The 22439-nt window shown below is 39.3% G+C and overlaps 2 protein-coding genes across 3 annotated transcripts; one reads left to right on the top strand and one right to left on the bottom strand.

Moving 5' to 3' along the window:
- Window positions 1–1891: 1891 nt before the first annotated feature.
- mblac1 (metallo-beta-lactamase domain containing 1) lies at window positions 1892–9749 on the bottom strand. The gene is made up of 2 exons (XM_020928913.2): window positions 9325–9749; window positions 1892–2785 (listed from the first exon to the last, which is right to left on the bottom strand). The coding sequence occupies exons 1-2, from the start codon at window positions 9727–9729 to the stop codon at window positions 2522–2524; spliced, it is 669 nt and encodes a 222-aa protein (XP_020784572.2). The 5' UTR covers window positions 9730–9749; the 3' UTR covers window positions 1892–2521.
- Window positions 9750–10300: 551 nt separating this feature from the next.
- On the top strand, window positions 10301–22368 carry mpdu1b (mannose-P-dolichol utilization defect 1b). Of its 2 annotated transcripts, none has more exons than XM_020928909.2 (7): window positions 10301–10453; window positions 12543–12608; window positions 16162–16294; window positions 16381–16466; window positions 18998–19116; window positions 20352–20462; window positions 21490–22368. In XM_020928909.2, exons 1-7 carry the CDS (start codon window positions 10324–10326, stop codon window positions 21610–21612), a joined length of 768 nt encoding a protein of 255 aa, XP_020784568.1. In that variant the 5' UTR covers window positions 10301–10323; the 3' UTR covers window positions 21613–22368. The 2 variants fall into 2 exon arrangements, with proteins under 2 accessions (XP_020784568.1, XP_055012491.1); XM_055156516.1 differs by lacking the exon at window positions 10301–10453 and adding an exon at window positions 10514–10644.
- Window positions 22369–22439: the final 71 nt, after the last annotated feature.

The raw sequence follows: 22439 nt of genomic DNA on the forward strand, positions 1-22439 counted from the left end.
CATATTTAATTCAGATTTTGTGTCAACTCCATAGAAATATATAGATAGGTTTTGAAATAAACTCCAGTAGTCTTTTATACAGGAGCAAGAGTTCAGTTGTAGGATTTGGGTTGGCCAAAAATCTAACACATAAACAATATTAACCAGGGGAGAAGTTAAGGAGCAATATGAAGCATTTCTCAAGAGGGGTCATTAAACTGCTCTTCATGATTATGTTGTTTTGCAGGACATTAAACAAGCAACGATATTCGATATAATATCTAATTGTTCGATACTGGTATCACGATTCGATGCATGCGTCTGGTCGATATACATGTGTCTCTCCATGCACTCTGTGTTGTCATTTATTTTAGTCCAAAGAGAAACAGTTATCACCACGTTCTTCTCAGATGCAGCAAAAACTAGGGACTTACAGCTGAAATATTCTAACAGAGGCGGATTTTATCTTTCAGTCACTTTTTATTTTACACTGATAGTCCCAGGAATGACAAAGATATGAACTTTTAAATATTTTAGAATCGCTTTTGGCTTCACATCGACTTTAATCAAATGCTCTCCTGTACGCACCTGCAATGTGACTCTTGAGATCTTTTTCTTTAACTGATAAGTTTTCCTGAGAAAATGGACATTTTTATGTAATATAACATAGTTTTAGTTATGGTATCAGAGCACAGTGTGTGTAAAAAGAGCAGGTGAGTGTGGGAGGAGCTGCTGTCTGTCTCTGCTGCTGCTGCTGGAGACAAGGCAGAGCCTGTATGAACACACTGAGACTCAGGAGGAAATTAAAAGAAATCATCGAAAAAGGAAAAGTCTAATAGTTTAACTGCCCTACATTATATAGAAAGAGTAGACTGGCTATATTATAACATATAAAAACAGCCTGAGAAACTCTGTTCATATTTTCACTGAATAAAAATGCTGTGAATCATTGAACCAAATGAACTACAACACTTCACATATAATAGGGTGACCAAATGTCTGTTTTTCCCTGGACATGTCAGTTTTTTGTGTCCTGTCCTGGGTGTCCAGGGTTTTTTTCATAAAGTGATGGAAATGTTCGGGTTTTCATTATCTTTCATTGGGCCTTTAAACTGAGCGTCTCTTGTAGCTCTGTGACTCAGAAGGAGGGAGCAGACACAAACAGTTGGTCAGTCTGCAACATGCTGAAGCACAAATGCCCATTTAACGATGACTTGGACAAGAAATTCCCTGTTTTCCGTCCCGGTTGAGACAAGTGGGAGGACATGTGTAGAGTTTGCGAGGTGAGTGTAGCTCAATGTCGAGCCCCCACCCCCCACCCCTGGTAAGGTGTATGGGTTTTCACAAATGGAAATATGTCACCCTAACATATAAACTACAGCTGTACTGTAGTTCTACTGTAATCTATTATATCTAATGTCATGTTTCATGAACATCATAGTGTTATTATATTATACTCATTAGCAGAAAAAATGGCATGAGATTTTTTTCACATCTTAAAACGCATCGAAACTGAATCAATATGGTGACCCAGGTATCGAGATATGTATCAAATCGTGGGTAAACTGTATCGTTGCATCCCTAGTGGAGACAAGCAGGTCTAAGCGCTCTAAGCATCATAGCTTGCTCACAGTAAGAATGCTCCTGTTTTTCTCAGGGATATTTAAGCAATAAAACAATTGTAACTGGATAAAGAGCATACAAACCACCCACCAGGAAAGTTAAAGGAGCAACCACAGACTGTATAAAGACATGAACTAAACCAGTGTGACATCACCCTTAGCGTTCGTACGACTCAAATGAAGCTCACGATGCAAACGGTTACAGGAGCAAATTTAGAGTCAGGCTCCATATTAAGAATAGGTAATTATTTACGGAAAAAAGCAGAATAAAAACCCCAGAATCACGGAGCGGGATAACGAACATTTTATTTTTTTATATTGTTTATAAGTTATATTTAGCTTCATTCACACTAGTTTCAGCAATCTCCTGTAAAAAATCTGATTCCTCTGAGCCTCAGGGAATATGCGTTTTGAATTTTCCCAGGATTGTTGCATCACAGACAGAGACCATGTACAGTTTTTAAGTCCATAAATCAGAACCAGACATGTTCTAAGTATCTGTGCTGTCAAATTGTGTTCATTACCAGAGCGTACTTCTGTGAACATGTTGGGGCATGTTCATTATTATCTAAAATTTGTTTTTTTTGCCATGGTAATTCCGTCTGGTGTCTGTTGATGGAGCCCTACACCAGAGTCCAGTATTCTAGTATGAGTGCGCAAACAGGAAAATAATGTCTGGTTCAATACATCGTTGTTATTTTAAGTTGTAAAACATGAGATACCAAAGCAAAGGTACTCAAGGGAATAATAACAAAATAATGCAGAATAGTTCTTTAAAAAAATATTTATGGTCAAAAACGTAACAGTCACAATCTGATTTGGTGAGTCCTGGTACCAAAGGGGTCCGATTGTACATGTCCATGACCCTTTGAGGCATGAGTACTAACCACTATGCCACCCACACTCCTCCTCCTCTGTCATCATGATGCCCCCTGTGCGTTCTGGGTCCCTCGGGTGACTCTGAAGGGTGGGCCGTGTCCCGGGATAATGACGTCAGCGGTCTGTAGCGCCCTCTGTCTGTGCTGCTGCTGTAGTGCAGGGTTCAGGCTCAGCTCTCTCCAGCTCGACTCGTCCTGGTGGTTTTCAAACAGGTCCCCGGCCACCAGCAGAGTCCCCCCGGCCATCCCGCTCACCTGGACACTCACGTCCTGCCCGCTGTGGCCTGGCGTCGGCACGATGCTGATCTGGAAACAAAAATGCAAATATGGTCAAACAAAAAGTCTTCTGAAAATAAAAACATGTACTGAAAAATAAGTAATGGAAATGTCGTCTTAATTAATCCATCAGAACTGCCTGATTAACAAAAACTGCAGTAAAATCACTTTTTATATAGATATAATTTACACTATATAGACAATAGAGGTATGCAAAAAAATGAAATATCTATATATCATGATAGTAAACTTAGTGATACAGTGTCGTTATCGTGGGCTGCTGTATCGAGATTATATACATATATATAACTTTTATCATCTTTTTGCATTTATTTTGTGACCACAGAGCAATTTTGTTGCTTATTTAATGAAAGGAATCTTGTTTATGCATCATATTTTATATATTCACTGTTTTGATGATTAAAATCAATGTATTTTTGTATAAAATTTGTAGTGGTTTAATAAAAAATATTATTGCTAGAAAGTATTTGTTTCTTAAAACACAGCAATACATTACAGAGTATCGTTTGCATCATATCGTGAGCCATGTTTTGCGTATTGGAATCGAATCGTGAGGGACCCTATGATTCCAGCTCTAACAGACAATATGCCATTAAACACATTAAAAGGAACTGTATGTAGCTCGGGCTCTTACAGTTTTAAAAGGGCTACTACAATCACAACTGAACCTGTGTCTCCAGAGCCGTAACCGGCAGACAGAGACACATCCTGCATTTATCTCATTCTCAGTTTATGGACAGGAGTCATGTGAAGCTCAGAACTCAGCTCAGAGGCTGCACTAGCACTGACTCATGACTGGTGCAGGTGCTGGAGTTTAGGGAGTGACCGTTCAGATCTGAGAGAGACATTTGTTTGATTTGAAGATGTTTACATTAGTGTCTGGGGAAACAGTCGTCATGTTTGTTATGTCATTTAAAATCCCTTTATCTAATCTAACCAATTTTGTATGAGTCAAATAAAATTAACTGACTTAAAAAAACTTTTATCTAATATATGAGGTCTGAGACACGAAACCAGGACTTAATCAGCTCCTAAACCAGCTCCTAAACACGGACTAAACCAGCTCATAAACCATGAAATCAGGAAAAATTTACTCAACTCTAGGATAAAAAAACCATAGAAATCAGGAAAAATAAAAAGTACTAAACTCTAGGATAAACCAGGACTAAAAGTTAAACCAGGAACTAAACCAGACTTACTAAACAGAACTAAACCAGGACTAAACCAGATCCTAAACCAGAACTAAACCAGACCAGTAAACCAAACTAACGAACCAGCTCCTAAACCAGAACTACAACTCAGCTAAACCAGAACTAAACCAGCTAAACCAGCTAAACACTAAGACTAAAACTAACCAGACAGGACTAAACCAGGACTAAACCAGGACTAAACCAGCTCCTAACCAGACTAACAGACTAAACCAGACTGACTAAACCAGGACTAAAGGACTAACCAGAACTAAACCAGAACTAAACAGGACTAAACCATCTCTTAAACCACGAAGTCAGGAAAAAATTACTCAACTCTAGGATAAAAAAGTTAGAAAATGTTTAAGAAACACCTTTAAATGAAAGTGTATATGTTGCAGGTACAGCTCAGATCTGTGGAGAGGCAACCCCACTCACATAGAAAGATATTTTACCACCTTGAATTAAAGTATACCATTGAACAAAGTAACAACAGCTCTATAGAAGGAACCGCACAAGAAAAGATACAGTCTCAGCCTTTAATCATACATCATAACATAAGAGGAAAAAGTATGGTGCCAGAAGGTTACGCAATACCACGTAATATTCATCGATGACGTACTTTGATATCTCTAGGAATAATGCCGCCAAAAGCATTTCGTGACAATGACAAAGTACTGTCTGTCTTCAGTAACATAACTTTTACAATGAATGTCTCAAAACACATTATCAATTTTCATTTGATTTTTATACTGAATTTTTGGTCAGATTTTTGCGTCTTTGGCTCTGTGTCTCGTGATGATTTACACTCCTTTATCAGAGACGGATGAAGGTGAATAGGCGTCATAAAAGTGAGCAGGTGACAGGCGTTGGCAGGTACCACCTTATCAGTATGAAACCTCATTCAGCTTGTGTGGAATATTGGCCCCAAAACAAGAGGGAGAAAACAGGCGCTAATATTTGCAGTGATTAATGAGCAGCCGTGTGCTTTGAGTTGAGCTTGTTTCTTTAGTTCAGTGCTGCAGGGGGAGTCACTGATTTACCCAGATACCACTGGAAGAAAAAATGTGATTGGTCCATTTCCATTCCATTATATTAACCCTTTGTTTCCCAAGAAATATCAGTCCAAGTTTATAACACTGATCTAGAAATTATTACTAGTGTAGTATTTATTACTCACTGCATAAAAAATATTGAAAAAATATATGAGTAGTACAAAAGTCCATTCAATATTTTTTCTTGAGCCTTCAGAATACCTTGAAGACTCTGAGGGTTCAACTCTGAAACAAATGCTGTTTGTACAACAAATGTTTGGCTCTTTCATTTACATTTCCAATAAAAGTGCACTATACTCTACTTTTTACTTTTTTTTTTATACTTTGCGTATAACATGCGATTAATTGCGATTAATCGCTCAAACTCATGCGATTAATGCAATTTTTTATTTTTTATTTTTTTTTCCCAGCCCGTAGTTTTAATATAGCGCTTTTCCTCCTTCAAGGTTCAAAGCGCTTTACAACAAGGAACCACTTGGAACCACATTCACACACACAGTCATTCAACAGTGTACGCAGAGGTGGGTTAAGTGTCTTGCCCAAGGACACAACGACAGCATTCATCTGTGGGAGCTGGAATCACACCAGCTAGGACTGCTCGATTATTGAAAAAAATCAATATCACGATTATTTTGGTCAATATTGAAATCAGGATTATTAAAACGATTATTTATTAGTTAAATGACGCATTTATTCAGGATTTCTGTCTCTCAAAAAAAACAAAAAAACAAAACACTTTATTATTGATAATTTAGGCAAAACTTTCAAATTGAAAATAAATACAGGCTACAAATATGAACCTTAGAGCAATTTCACGATGTATAAAACATCAACTCAATAAAATGTACTTTGAATCAGTGTCGTAGTACTCAAGACTGGTCTTGGTCTTGAGACCGGCCTCGAGACTGCTTTTTTATGGTCTTGGTCTTGTCTCAGACTCGAGCGCATTTGGACTCGGCCTTGTCTCGGTCTTGATGGAGCTTGGACTGAGTCTTGTCTTGGACTCAAGGTCTGACACTCAGCAAGTGCGATCAGATTTCATTACTCCATTACTTGTGGGTGAGGGTCCACAAAAGGGCAGAGAGTGTTTCAGTGCAGTACACTTTGCCTGGCTTATTTTAGGCCTAAATGAACATTAAACAGGTCACATGGAGATAGATTTATAAAAACATTGATATAAATGTGCCAAAATATCTGTAAAATACTAATAAATGTAGAAAATGAGAAAGATGGTCTTGATTTGGTCACAATGGGCTGTGGTCTCAGTCTTGTCTCAGTCTCGACCCTCAGAGGTCTTGGTCTTGTCCTGGTCTCGGGACCCTGTGGTCTTGGACTGGTCTTGGTTTTGATTAGTGCAGTCTTGACTACAACACTACTTTGAACATGAAATAAGACATAGAAAAACATAAATGTATCCAAAATAAACTATATATCCAGCTGTTCTACAATCTCTATATTTAAAACATAAAATGAATATACTTATTTATATAAAAAATATCCCAAAATATTCAACTCCATTATATGAGTTTGGAGTGAATTTGACACACAAATCGAAATCGAGATCAAAATTCAAGTAATTGTGGGTCAGCGGATCTGACCCCTCAGCCACTGATGTTTTATGTCGAGAACAGGATTCAAACCGCCAACCTTCAGATCAGTGGAGAAACACTCTACCAACTCAGCAACTGTCGCCAGTATCTGATACCTGTATCGGATATCGGCATTGATACTGAAAAATTTGCCAGATCTGATATCAGCTCGGAAATATTATTTCAGCCGTTGGTTAAACATAAGGTCGGTGCGGAAAGTCTCAGAACGTTACAAATCACAGTAAACTAGCACATTTGATGGTCTCTGTCTTGGTATCGGTTGATATCAGGTATCGGCAGACACTTAAAACCACAGTATCAAAATCAATATCGGAACTGGAAAAACTGCATCCGCTTTCTTAGTTTACACAATCATGCAACAAATGATTTTAAATTTATACAATGCTTATTTTTATAAAAGAGAAAAGTTAATAGGTCTATATCTATAACTTTGTCTTGGTATCGGTCTATAACTTTGCCTTGGTATCGGTTGATATCGGGTATCAGCAGACAAGTAAAGCCACAGTATTAAAATCAATATCGGAACTGGAAAAGCTGTATCTGCATGCAGTTTACACAATCATGCAAACAAATGACTTTATATTTATACAATGTTTATTTTTTTATAAAAGAGAAAAGTTAATAATAGGTCTATAACTTTGTAGGGAATCTTAATATTGCTATTGCCAAAGTAGATAAGATAAGAGAAGCTTTATTTGCTCCACAACCAGGAAACTCCAGGTAAGGGCATCCGACTAGGAAGTACAACTCGAACCTGCTGAATGACTGAAAGAAACCAGAAAAAAAGACTTTTCTGGTGGAGGATGGAGAGCCCGGTACCTCACTGTCTACATGGAGATGATACTGCTTTACCAATATGTTCTGTAGTATGGCATTAAACTCATTTTTACCGCTCAAAAATACCTCAAAATGTGCTTTCTGTTCGCAGTTTAGCCTCTTCACTGATCTGACCTGTTTTGGCTTGTCTCCATGGAGATTTACATGTTTTATGGCATTTTTAAAATTAAAAACTGGGACATTCCTGGGTTGTGACGGTTGGTAAACTGTGAAAAGAGCACATAACATTGTCCATTCTCGACTCACTTGAGGGTCAGTCATTATCTGAAGGACTGTTGTTGCATTTTTTTTGTTTTGTTTTATAGTCGTTTTCAACCATGGTTTCTATATTTTAGCTTAACAAATAACAATATATTGCCTTTTTAACTGCTGGTGAAGAGTCAAATTAGTCAGAAATGGGGACAACTGGGACATTTCTTGTATAAAATTGGGACAAATCAGTGGTTTTGTTTAAATCTGCTAGGACAGGGGACACAGGGCTCAATACAGGGACAGTCTCAGGTAAATAGAGACATCTGGTCACTCTATGCCAGGAGTCTCCAAACTGTAACTCAGGAGCTACCAGTAGCTCTCCACCCCCTTCCAAGTAGCTCTCCAAGGGCTTTCTGAATTCACAGGCATCTAACTGTACCCTCTCTAAGGCCGTGGATCTTTTATTTACTCAATCTCTCGCAACCGCTAAAATGAAGAGCTCTATGGTATTTTTGTTTTGATTGATTGATTCATTCATTTTTATTTCGAGTTTGTGCCAACCACTGTTGGGCAAGTTACTTTAAAACTGTAATTCGTTATTTATGACTTGTTACTGTCATTTCAAACTAATTGGTAACACTTACATTACAATATTACTGTATTTAAAATGTAAGGCATTACTATTGCAGCACTTTTAAATTACTCTCACCAAAATAATTGTGAAGATGCTGAACTTTTGCGCCGTATATGGACTAAACCAGGGCTAAACCAGGACTAAACCAGGACTAAACCAGGACTAAACCAGGATTAAACCAGATCTAAACCAGGACTAAACCAGGACTAAACCTGGACTAAACTAGGACTAAACCAGAGCTGAACCAGGACTAAACCAGGTCTAAACCAGACTACTCTTGGACTAGAACTTGGAATCTAGTTCTGCCCCTGAGAGAACCCCGAGCCCATGGAACAGGGTGTCTGCAAGGCGCAATCGGGCGTCAGTGTGTGGTTCGCCCCATGGAGCGTGGAGTTCTGCGCCGGTCCTTTCACTCGTGGTCACCTGATGGTCTACGTGGGCGTATCTCTGGTGTTTCACCGCTGCTGACATCGCTGTGATTTTAGTGAATTTGTATGAAGAAAAACCCACCACTTCAATCCAGGTTAAAAAAAAAAGCTTTGTAATGTGCGTTAATCACATTTGTACTGAGAAAAATATTACAGTTTTTTTTTTCCCCCTGTAATGCCACATTACTGCGTTACAGCAAAAAGCAATGCATTACAGCAATTCGTTACTTTTATAACGTGTTACTCCCAGCACTGGTGCTAAGAAACAATAATCACACATACTACATTGTAAACAACAGAAAAGCACATTTCTTGAAAAAGAGTTGGTCAGAAGAAAAACTTATATTAACTCACCCTTATTCATTACATAGTTTCAGAAATAGTTTTTATAAAGGTCAACGGAGGAAAAAGGTTGGAGACTCCAGCTCTATACTCACTTAAAAACTACTGCTTCATGACATCACAAGGTGGAACAAAACATTTTGTGCTATTTCCACATAAACAGACTAATAATAAAGAGTTACTCAAACATGTGTGAATGAAACAAAACACAAGTGCACGCATGTTTTTGAGGATTTGACGTTATAACACATGCTGCTACTCACGTGCTCGTCTACGCAGTACGTCTCCCCGCGGGCTAACCCACTGTCCACGTACGTGTCCCCCCTGCACACGTCGTACCCCACGATCAGCAGCGCCCCGGGGAACAGGCCCAGGTTACCCACGTGGTCCGAGTGTCCGTGCGTCCCCACCACCACGTGGACGTCCCCCGCGCTCAGCCCCCGCTCCTCCAGGCTCCGCAGCAGAAAGTCTCGGTCCCACGGTCCGCCGGTGTCCACCAGGATGTTCAGGGGCCCCGTGAGCAGTGTGATGCTCCCGTCCGCTTTGAAAGTCCCGTCCGGCTGTGGCACGCTGTAGCCCGCTTTGAGGACGCGGGCGGAGTAGGGCTGACCCGGGAACTCCAGCCCGCACTCGGTCAGAGACGGTCCGGGGACGTGCTCCGGCTCCATGCTTGCTCCATAACACTCAGTCTCAACAGTCTGCTTTGACTGAACTCCGCCCTCTACAGACCTATTTGTGCATAATTTCGTGTATTTATGTATGACAGTTTTCAAAGTTTCAATATATATATAAAGTATAAAAAATATAAATAAATAAATAAATAATAAATAAAATATATATAATATATATATATATATATATATATATATATATATATATATATATATATATATATATATATATATATATATATATATATATATATATATATATATATAATGATTGGGTTATTTTTTTCACTAACAAACTGTAAATAAATAAATAATGAACTAACTAACTCTAACTTTTTAAGTTTTTACCCCTATCCTATTTTATTTTGATTACATTACAATTATATTAATTAATTAATTAGGCCATTTATAAATGCAGTAAAGTCACTTTTTCATTATTATTTATTTATTTAAATATGTTTTATGTTTTTTATTTAAACAAACATTTTTAATTCTTATTTTTATTTCCCGCCTGTAGAGGTCAGCCGCGCACGCGCCTTCGCCCCGCGTGGCGAGAGGAAGCCGTCACGTGACCGCAGCATCAGATCCATCATGGCGGCCGCGGACATGGCTGCAGAGAAGGGCTCGTCATTCATGGACCCCTTTAAAGGATTATTATTGACTTATCTCATGCCAGAGTCTTGTTACGACGAGTTTTTTCTCAACTTCAACTTTTTAGACGGTAGATCTCACTTTTACTCACTGTCATTTCGACTTTTAGAGCACAAACGACCAAAACAAGCTATGGAGAGAGCATAACTTTGGCTTACTGCAACTTCCTTACTTCCTGGATATTAAATTTATTTTTGAATAAATTATTACTTATGCAGTTGGACATGGACTATCCTTATAAAACATCAGAAATCCAAAATTGTACGTATATAATCTGAACAAAAATGCATTGCAAAATTGACAGGCATGACAACTACAACAGCAAGATGAATTGATTTTTGCAATGTTGACGTGTCGTAAATATTAGTTACGCTCGGTTTGCACGATTTACATGGTTTAAATTGTAAGTACGTGTATGATTTCGCTATTTGGATGATAAAAATGAATGGAAAAGAAGTGTTTGTAAAGTTTGGACTAGTAGAACAGGGTTACACTTGTCTTGTCTTAGGTTGAAGTTCTGATGATAAGCTCAGTTACCTCCTTCAGGCTCTCTCATTATGGGAGTGTACACGTGGCAATAGCTTCCATGGTACAGTAGAACAATTCTGGAGGTCTGGCCATATACTAAGAATGAGACATACTTGGATGTGTCTTCTGTCTGTAGGTTAAGGCTCTGGAGACAGGTTTAGTTGTGATTGTTGTTCAGGGGTGGGCAATTATTTTTTGCATGGGGCTACATGAGTAACAGAAAATATTGTGGAGGGCTGGACCAAAGCGCTTAAGTAATTTCTACATAATATTAATTGTATTAATAAAATCTTAATAAAAAAAAAAAAAAAGACAGTAAATAGCATCGTTTTGACGCCCTGGTCAGACTGGTAAGAGTTTATGTTATGACTAGGCAATGAAAAAGTAAGGTTGCCCTACAAAAAATGTCATGTAAAAAAAAACTCTAAAATAAAAGCAATGCAGCTTTAGTCCATGCATAAGGTAAAATGGTAAAACGTGTTTATTTTGTAATTCCAAATTATCTTAAACGGGTCTTTCAGAGTCAACCAAAGGTCTGTATGTGGCCCGGGAGTTGCACAACGGTTTGTTGTAGACCCTTATAAAAAAAACAACTAAGAGTGCAGGACACATAGTTTTTTTTATATATATATTTATGGTGTTTTTTTGTATTTTCTAGGGTTGAAATTATAAATGCTGTACTGCAAAATCATGCATATTCTAATTGGAAATCAAACTATTTTTCATAACCATTGATGATACCAATTGTTTCAAATCCAGAGCAACCGAGCAACTGATAAGATATATATATGATATTTTAGGACCGATTTTGACTTTTTTCTCCAAATAATGTCATTTAAATTTACTACAAACCCACAGACTTTTTTTTTTTTTTTTTTTACCATAAACCTTTAAAAGTGCACTATGCAACTTTTCTGGTAAGAGTCCAGTGCCTGGGTGTGTCCATGGAGATATGCTAGGGAGATTGCTTTCCCAGGAATAGACCACAGTATGGCATTAAACTTGCTTATTATTTAACTATTGTGTTTTTTACAATAAAACAATTGAAAAATATTCATTTTACTTTAAGTGCGTGCATCCCTACACAAATCTGAGCTGTAAACTGGCTTGGTGCTTGTCTCCATGGAAATAGATATGTTTAATATCATACTGTGAAAACTTGGCAAAGTGACAACATCTCCATGGTGACAGACCCTCCACCTGGAAACTTACACAGTGCACCTTTAAGAGAGTGGTGTTGTCATGTTTTCTGTAGTTATCTCTTTGTATTGTTAATATAAAGCTTTGTGTGTCATTTTTTAGGCAGCAGATTGACTAAAACTAAAAATATGTAAGGCTTAGAGCCAGTACGCTAAAAAGAGCAAATATCGCAATTGCTTGTTTTCATGGAGATGTTATTGCGTTGCCTGGAATGTTCCACAGTTTGGCATTAAACATCTGTCTTGCAGTTATTATTTGCATTTGTTTTGATTGAAGAAAAAAAAAGAAAACCATTCTTATTGTGAGAGTGTTCACCCCTGATGTGGACTGTACTTCCTCAGAATGTACCATGTTTGTGTGAACTACACTGTGACACTGAGAGCATACAAACATGATAGTCCCTCATGTTTTTTCTTGTGTTGTCTCCTCAGTGCCATGTTTGAAGGTGGTTATCAGCAAAGGCCTGGGCATCGGCATCATCCTGGGATCAGTGCTGGGTAAATACACAAAAAACAAACAAAAACAAAACACTGTGTAAATGGACCTCAACAGTGAGTGCCCACTCAGGTCCCGGGCATCAATTTTCTATTCATTTTATGCCATAGACTTTCAAAAATTCAAAAGCATTACAGAGACTAACCAGCTATGTGCTAACTAACATCCATAATGCAGTTGTTTTCAGTCCAAAAAGCTCATCTAAAATGCAAGATTCTGTGAAATGTTTTAATAACTTAGAGGCCTATAAAGTCTCAGCAACAGATTTTAAGTGGATTTATAGATCTTGTGGTCATTAGTCACCACAGAGCCGATTAGCCCTGAGCAAGCTTTCGAACTTTTAATGTACTTTTTTCTGAAAGTCTGTGGGAAAAATGAATGGGAAATACAGGTTGTCCCAGAACATTTGGCATCATTTCGCAGGCCAATATTTTTGACAATTCTTGTTGAGATAAACTCAAATTTTCACAGAATGTGTAAAAACAGATCAAGATTTAATGTTTTATGTTTGTTCTTTTTTCAGGTTGAGCCGTTCACTCCCAAAGAGAACTCATTTTGCGTTTTGGAATTTGTACGCACACACTCACCAAAGATTGTGCAGCTTCAATGCAACATTTGGAAAAACTTCACCAACTGGCAAATGAATCCGGACTTGGTACCAAAATTTTTAAGATTTTGGCTGCTTATGCAGGGCTAAAGGATCCGGTACCAACATCAACATCAGAAGAGAAGGTTGAGCAAGTTCGTGAAGAGCTCTTGCGAAGCCCCAAGAAGTCTGTAAGGAGAACAAGTTTGGAAACCCAGATTTCACAAATGACGGTTTGGCGTACCAGATTTAGCCCTGTACAAGCAGCCGAACTCTTTACATGTTTGGTACCAAATCCAAATTTGTTTGCCAGTTGATGAAGTTTTTCTAAATGTTGCATTGAAGGCTGCACAATCTTTGGTGAGTGTGTGCAGCAGATTCTAAGACACAAAATGACTTCTCTTTGGGAGTGAACAGCTCAACCTGAAAACAGAACAAAAATAAAACTTTAAATATAAAATCTGGATCTGTTTCTATACACTCATTAGGTTATTTCAACAAGAACTGCCAAACTTTTTGGCTTGCAAAATGTCATAGTTTTTGGGACACACTGCACAGTTCCAGAACTGGGGGTGGAGTCACTGTTGAGTTCTATACCGTCACCTGGTATCACTGTTGTTTATTTAGGCCTTTGTGAGAAAGATTAAAAGTCTAGATCATTACAATACACATATTAGGTGACTTTAAGAAAAGTGACTTGCCTTTTTTTAATCCAGGCAAACTTCTCTACAGCTCTGAGCACAACCTAAATAGGCTGTTGTATTTTATGCATAGTGAAGGGGGGAAGTAATTTGCAAGACAGGTTTGCAAATCAGCCCTCGACTGGCTGGCATCTGCTGCTCTTTTAAATGTATGTAATGCTCTTTGTTCTGCCCACTTTTAAATAAACTAATAATAATAATAATATAGTAACATCAGACTAAAATACTCCTCTTACAGTCACGGTCATATTGTAAAGTAAAGCAACAAGGTTTATTCCTTTAAAGGTGCATTGTGTAACTTTTCTACTGCTTGTTTTCAAATCCTTGTTTCCATGGAGATGTTATTACTTTGTCTGGAAAGTTTCACAGTATGGTATTAAGCCCTTCTATCTCAATGGTGCCCAAACCAGACCAATTTACAGGTCAGATCTATGGAGAGGTGACCTCGCTCACAGTCAGAATGCCTGTTGTTGTTGGGGTTTTTTTTTAGGTATTTTTGAGCTATACAACCTGTAATTAAATAAATGTAAAGTAGAGCTGTTTTATGTCATACTGTGGAACATTCCAAGCAGAGTGATAACATCTCCACAGAAACAAGCAGGTGATGGACCTCCAAACAAAGAGTTACATTAGGGTGGTCCATCAAAAACAAAGCTTCAGTTAACCTCGATTAGAACCCTGCATTAGGTTTTAGCATTCAAAAGATGATTTAGGAAGAAATTTGGAAGAAAAAGATGTTTTAGAGTTTGCTCAAGCTGCATGAAGTTTCTGTATGAAGTTTTGAAGATCCTGCAGATTATTTTTTTTAAGAAGCTTCACAGTCTGAAAATTCATTTGTGAAGAAAACACCTGAACAGCTTTGGCCCAAAATCTTTGGAACCTGACTGAAGAAATGGTTGGCCTGGCATTCTTCCACTCCAGTGTGACAGAAGAACAGAAGAACCTGATGCTTCACAATATTATGGAACAGGAAGGTTCAGAGGTTCCACCAAAGTGATGTGATGCTCTTAATCAAGCATGTTATGAAAGGAAGCAGATCAGGGATTTTGTCTCCAGCAGCATGATGTGTTTCTTCAAAGCTCTTGATCTGTCAAAAACATTTTGAACAATTCTCCAGCAGCAGACTGGGCTGATGATGCAGACTTTCAGAAGGTGATAAAACTTCCAGGAAAGTTGCCTATGATGTTACTGAAAGGGGGTGAAGCTTATTCAAGATTTTAACTGTAGCCGAACAAAGAATGAAGATCAGAAACAGGATCTACTGCAGGAGTCAAAGAGCACAGACACATCTTAAGTGACGCCAACAAACACACAGTGGAGCTGGACTTTCTAAGTCACTTTTTATGGACTTTATGGACATTCTAAGTAATTTTTATGCAAGTTTCAGTTTGTGTTTGCAGAATAAATTGACACATTATTCAAATATGCCTTATTTATTTGGTTCTATGTTATATTATAGACCCTATACTGCAATTTTCAAGTGTCTCAACCTTAAAATATTAATTCATTTGCATAAAATTTGGACCCAAATATTTTTGGACAGCTATGGAACCAAATGCAGGGCTCTATTCTAGAGAATCTAAAATTATATATTTTTGGATCACCCTAAGTTACATAATGCACCTTTGAAGGTCCTATATTACTCCAAATTGCCTCTTGCCTCCATTAATATAAAGACCCAAGATGACTATCATAAAATAACAGAGATATTAACACAAAGAAACTCAGAAGGCATAATTCAGGTTTTTACTCGCAGCGAGGGACAGAGGCGCTGCTACAGCTCTTAACTGCCGAAGAGCCACCGTCCAACACCATGTATTTATTGAATCACACAGGTTACAAGAATAAATGGGCGGTTAAATTTTTCTATCACAGTAAAAAACACAGAAAATAAAAGTGTGTATTGTGTGTGTGTGTGTGTGTGTGTGTGTGTGTGTGTGTGTGTGTGTGTGTGCCAGCTGCTGAGGTGTAGGAAGGGATGTGCGTAGGGAGGACTGTCCTTGCGGAAGATAACAGATAATGAGGAGCTGGTTTATCCGTGAGAAATACACTTTGAGAAATACCCTTTGATAATAATAATAAGACAAAGAATCATCTATACAGCATTTGAAAAACTCTTTAACAATGACCAGTGACAATTAGGAATGACTGAATCTCCATCTCAATTCAAAGGTGAATAATTGCTCAGCTCTACCAGTACACACGTCCTTTGTTTGTGAATTTCTGGTGAGTAAACCTTTTGTGACTCTTGGTGGTCTTGTGTTTCAGTGAAGATGCCTCAGATCCTGAAGCTGGTGGGAGCGTCCAGCGCGGAGGGGCTGAGCCTGCAGTCCGTGCTGCTGGAGCTGGTGGCCATCACAGGGACCATGGCCTACAGCATCGTCAACAGGTTCCCCTTCAGGTACACGGCGCCCCCATCTGCTCGCTGTAAGCATGTGCAGTGTTAAACCTATTTACATGAGTGCTTTGTGTGTGTGCTGTGCGCAGTGCCTGGGGTGAAGCGCTCTTCCTCATGCTGCAGACACTGGCCATCGGCTTCCTCATCCTCCACTACAACCAGAAGACCAGCAGAGGTACGACGCGGGGAGGGCGGGACTATTAGACCAAATTCTGAAGTGTGATGTATTGGGGAAGTAAATATAGATGATAAATGATAGTATTGAAACCAGACCATAGAGCACAACTATCCTCCAAAAACTATTCTATACTGCATTCTGTAAGTATTCTGTACAATATTATTAAATGTATGAGCTGCAATAAATAACAGAATGCAACACTTAAAGGGCTCATATTGCTCTGTTCTCTGATCTGTTCTAATTTAGTTTCTTCATCACAAACAGACCTGGAGTTGTGTTTTGTTTCACTCACACATGTTTATCACACAAACCCTGTATTTTTAAACTGAGTTCTTCTCTCAAATAGAAAACACTCTGTTCCACCCTCTGCTGTTATGTGATAATTCAAGAGGTGCTCCATACGCCTTCACTAGAATCATTTGGATCATTTCAGACCTGGAATTGCCAAGCTCTACTGAACTACCGCTTCATGATATCACAGTGGGAAACAGAGGATTTGGAGCCTTGGAGATGTAATTAAACTAATAATAATAAAGGTTTACTCAAACATGTGTGAATGAAACAAAACACAACTCCAGCACTGTTTTTGACACCGCTGTGGCATTTAAAAGCGCTGCCAGTGTGGGGAATGTCTGTAATCTTTACCTCATTACAGGCAGCAAAGAGGAGTGTGGGGAAAATTATATAAGTGTACAATAAATCAGCTCCGGAGCCCCACGACGCAAGTACACACCAGTAGACCACCAGAAATACAGAATTTAGAAAAATAATATTTAGAAAGAATAGAATATAGAAATATAGAATTTTGGATGAGCCGTGACAGAACCGGCTGGATTTGTGTTCAGAACACTCCTCGCACGTGCGCCCCTCTCAAGCAAGTGCATCCCTGTAAACCCGTGCATGTGCACACACATCAACCTTTTTAGTTTTCTCTGCGTTCCAAGTGTGCGAGTGTCCATCACTGCTACTGCTGACCGCTCACATTCTCATCTCATGAGTTTCCACTGCATTTGGTACCACACAGGTGGATGTCTTGCGGATTATGGAATATGTTTATTATTATATAAATGTTTCTGATGTTACCGGCCACGTTGTGCACACATATGGATTAAACCATTAAAACATGGGGAGGAAGACTGCACGACCTGCATTTGCCCCACACAAGGGGCAAATGTAGGACTGATACGCAGCATGAGCACAGAGCAGGATGCTCAGGTTTGTACAATGCTCACATGCATTATGTCTCTTGAGCCGCTGTTCAAAGCTCTACTGACCGTTGTTGCCAAGAGAGCAGCATGTACGAGACATATGTCTGCTCTGCTGTTACATCCCTGAGCTTAATGAATGCACACGCTGATCTCTGTCAGAGTCCCGTGTCCGCTCCATAGCTCCGTGCAGTTTCCTACGGTTCTGGTGGTCGTCTACCTACTGGTGACTCACTTTATAAATCAACCCAACTGGCACAATGACAATAATTTAGTCACAAAATTAAATGGAGCTGATGACAGAAAGGGTACGCAAATGTGAGGAAATCCAACATCGCAGCATTAGGACACAGACAGAGTAAGAAAACAGACTTTAGGACATTGCTGTAAATGGCCTCATGTGAATGAGCAGCTTTTGTACAGATCCAGATCGAACCAAACTATAGAGAGGCTGTGCTCTGCTGCGGAAGGGCATCTGGATGACTCCCACACAGCACACAAACATGTTATGAATGTTAAGTAGCATTCTAATATATTTCTAAATAAAAGAAGGCTTGAGCATGTTACATGTTGTTTTTCAGTGGACTTGTTGGATATTTTTTATTTTATTTTGGCAATTCACTAAATGCGCCACACCACACCCTCAGTCTGCTCCACTCCACCTGATGTTCAGACACGGCACACCGACTGTTTAGAACTCCATGCCCCACACTTGCACTAGTGCTAAGATTGGGGGCAAGATCGGGGCCCTTGTTTTGGTTCTCAAGACGATTATCCAGTCAGATAGTAGAGCCTCTCTCTGATCTCAATCCTCACTGCAGTAATAATGTATCAGTGCCTCTGCTGGAGAAAAACATGTCCTCTTTGTGCAGGTTAAGGCTCTGACAACACAGGTTCACTTGTGATTGAGCGCATGCTACTTACACTTCCTTTAAAGGTCCAGAAATTTTGCTGTGTGTGTAAACAAAGTGTCAAAGTGTCAATTTAAGATATTCATGATTTTTATTATGACCCAAAAAAGGATAGAAATGAGTAAGAACCTCGTACGAGACATGGCTCTTGACACCAGTTATTTGGTGATATATTTAAAGAAATGGAGTGAATTATAGGAGTTTGTGAACCACCACGTGTACAATATTTAAGGTCTCTAACATGAACTGCAAATACTCCAATCGTCGTCCTCAGCCCCTCTGACCATGTCATGTACAGCAGCTGGCATGATGTCTTAATAGAGCTTCAGAACACTACACACCACCCTAACATGTCTAGTCTAATACATGGATTGTGCACATACAGTAATGAGTACATGTGTTTGTTTTTCAGGTGTGTTGTTCGTGCTAGTGTACGGGGTGCTCCTGTTTGTGCTCCTGTCCCCTGTCACTCCCCCTGTCCTCATCACCACCCTGCAGGCCTCCAACATGCCCGCCATCGTCATAGGAAGGGTACGCTCACTGCACACGGCACACTGCCCACTGCGCACTCACGTGTATACACCACTCTCCAAGCTCAAGTTTCACATGATCCAAGTTCTCCTAGGGGTGGGAGATATATCAATATTTTAAATATATCAAGATAGTTTTTAAACTCGATATGAATTCTGACATATCGTATATATCGATATAATGCTTATATTCAATTTTGATTTTGCTGCTTCACTTGTTTACCTTCTCTCTCATCGCCTCCGCCTCCCTGAGTTTGTTCGCTCGTGTCTCCTTCACTCCTCACTACTGCCCTGAACGCCGAAAGTTGGTGCCAGTGAAAAGCTTCAAGCACCACGAACCTTTTCCATCATTTACAGACAAGACCACCAGCAGCACATCCTCATATTCCACCGAGTCGCGTCCTTTAGCCAGAAAGAAGCTAAACGAGCTGAGCTGCACGAGAAGTGCGCTGTTTATGCAAATGAGCCATGCGCTTAAGTTTCCTTTCTGTAAAATGTAAACACACGTGCGCAAAACTGCATTAAACACATTATTATCACAAACGGGCTGATGTGGCTCTAGAGTTCGTTATGTTTTATATATTGTAAAGTTTATTTATGCAGAAGATTTTAATTAATAATCTGCTGCAGTGTCACTTGTACAGTAGTGTTTGGAAACGATCAGTTTGATCTGCAGTGGATTGTGGGAAACCTCAGAGCTCCTTACTGCTGGATAATAACATGGATCTATTAAAATAAGGAACATCCTGAGCTTCTTCTGCTAAATGAGCTCATGGTTCTGGTCTGGATAACAGAGTTAATGCAAAGATGAGCTTGTGTTGAGTTGTTTTATTTATGAATGAAAAGAAGGAAATATGTATTATTTCTTTTATTTTACAGTTAAATTATTATTTTTTGTAATCTTAAATGTTCCTATATGAACTGCCTACCTCTTACACTTCAATAAAAAAAAAGACCTTGTGGAATTGGCAGATTTGTTTTTGCAGTTTTCAGTTTTAGGGGGTTATTTTTTCTTGAACATATATCGAGATATATATCGTATATCGAGATATAGCAAAATATATCGAGATATATTTTTTGATCCATATCTCCCAGCCCTAAGTTCTCCTACATCATAAAAAAGGGGAGATGACTGAATGAATGCTGGCCATTTTTGTCATAGATGTAGCTGTTAAATAACGGCCTATTATGACTATTGAAGAGGATTGAAGTGTTGGACTGTGGTGTGTGTTACAGCTGATCCAGGCAGTCACTAACTATCAGAATGGCCACACGGGGCAGCTGTCGGCCATCTCTGCCTTTCTCCTGTTCGCTGGCTCACTCGCACGGATATTTACATCTCTACAGGTATCTGCTCATTTTGATCATTTACATTTAGTTTTGGCAATGAACCTTTTGACTAAAGGGATTTACTAATTTACTTGAATAATACATAATAGTTTTAGTCAAAAGTCAAAGCATTTTGACTATGATAAAGAGTTGATGGTCTGGTTTGGGATTCTATATAGGTCTGTCATGATAAAGTTTGCAGCGCAATATATATCGCTATAGAAATATCCTGCTATAAATGATTCTGTTGACACTAATTTATGCCCCAGACAAAGCAGGATAATCCCAGTAAACCAGTGTCGAAATATACTGTATATCCCCACTTTTGCAAAGAAAGTACACATGATTTTTTATATATATATATATATATATATATATATATATATATATAATCATTTTAGTCAGCAAAATGTAATTGTCTATTATTAGTCATTCTGGTGTATGTACTAGATGTATTACTTAGTTTTTATTTATTTTAGTCAGTCATTAATGAAAACTATGACATAAAATGTACTTGATGAAATGAACACAGTAAAAGGAGCATGATGGCTTAAATCAGCTTTTACATGCTTTCTTATCCACTTTAATGCTGTTGGAAAGAGCTGTGCTGTGTCAGCCCCACACTGCCAGCTCAGTCCTCTTGGCCTACATGATCAGAGGTATATATAATACTCCCTACAACAGATGCACAGCCAGACTGGGGTGGAAACAGCTGGCTGTAATTAGGGCAGTCCTGTGTGATGTCACATAATACTTGAAGTTGCAGTGGCCACTGGAGGCAGCACACACTCAGTTTTTGACTGGTTCTGATCAGAAAGTTGCAAATGTACCTTGTGTTCAAAAAATGGCACAAAGTGACTAGGAAGTGTAGAAAATGCTATTGTGTGTTCACTTCCATTTTAATGCAGACAGATGTAACTGAAACCAGGAAGTGCTGTCCAAATCCACTAGTTATTAGTATCATCTTGACAGTAGCCGTGCTGTTGATTGGTAGTTTTTAATGGTCTGTGTGTGTGTGTGTGTGTGTGTGTGTGTCCTTTTGTAGGAGACGGGAGATGCGTTGATGGCTCTGACCTACGTCATCTCCTCGACCTGCAACGGCATCCTGGTCCTACAGCTGCTCTACTACTGGAACAGCAGGCCCCCCACCAAGACCAAGGCGGACTAGACCAGAACTCACCCAAGACCCAGGGACACTAGACCAGAACTCACCCAAGACCCAGGCACACTAGACCAGAACTCACCCAAGACCCAGGACACTAGACCAGGACTCACCCAAGACCCATGGACACTAGACCAGGACTCAACCAAGACCCATGGACACTAGACCAGGACTCACCCAAGACCCATGGACACTAGACCAGGACTCACCCAAGACCCATGGACACTAGACCAGGACTGACCCAAGACCCATGGACACTAGACCAGGACTGACCCAAGACCCATGGACACTAGACCAGGACTCACCCAAGACCCATGGACACTAGACCAGGACTGACCCAAGACCCATGGACACTAGACCAGGACTGACCCAAGACCCAGGACACTAGACCAGGACTCACCCAAGACCCAGGCACACTAGACCAGGACTAAGAACAAGGCAGATTAAACCGGGACTGAGACCAAAGCAGACTAGACCCAGGACCTGGGATCAAGACCAGGACCTGGGACCAAGACTAAGGACCAAAATCAAAGCACTCGAGCAGACCGCTGTCCCCCTGCAGTAGAGCCACCACGCACTGGGCATTGTGAAAAATTTACATTTTGAGAACCTTTCTCTCAAAGCTGTTTTTCTTTGGGGCCTTGGTCCAGTTTTAGAAGATGTTTTAGTTCAAATTTACATCTAATTACATTTAGGTTATGTATACATTTTCAGTTATTGATTGTGACGTTATTTCTGTGTAAATAAATGTTGCTGTGTTAATTCTGTATCCATCCTGCAGTGCTCTTATTTAGCCTACAAACTTCAAATGAGCTTTTTTTGGTGCCTTGCAA

This window comes from Boleophthalmus pectinirostris, unplaced genomic scaffold (assembly GCF_026225935.1).
Source record: "Boleophthalmus pectinirostris isolate CB_2022bp ecotype Guang Dong unplaced genomic scaffold, ASM2622593v1 HiC_scaffold_20, whole genome shotgun sequence".
Lineage (NCBI taxonomy): Eukaryota > Metazoa > Chordata > Actinopteri > Gobiiformes > Gobiidae > Boleophthalmus > Boleophthalmus pectinirostris.

What these genes read in the sequence shown, in the direction of transcription:
- mblac1 (XM_020928913.2), bottom strand. Translation starts at nt 9,729, where the DNA reads ATGGAGCCGGAGCACGTCCCCGGACCGTCTCTGACCGAGTGCGGGCTG. An exon ending in CGTACTGCGTAGACGAGCAC is followed by an intron (nt 2,786 to 9,324) that starts GTGAGTAGCAGC and finishes TTTTGTTTCCAG; the next exon opens with ATCAGCATCGTGCCGACGCC.
- mpdu1b (XM_020928909.2), top strand. Translation starts at nt 10,324, where the DNA reads ATGGCGGCCGCGGACATGGCTGCAGAGAAGGGCTCGTCATTCATGGAC. An exon ending in CAACCAGAAGACCAGCAGAG is followed by an intron (nt 16,467 to 18,997) that starts GTACGACGCGGG and finishes TTTGTTTTTCAG; the next exon opens with GTGTGTTGTTCGTGCTAGTG. An exon ending in GGATATTTACATCTCTACAG is followed by an intron (nt 20,463 to 21,489) that starts GTATCTGCTCAT and finishes GTCCTTTTGTAG; the next exon opens with GAGACGGGAGATGCGTTGAT.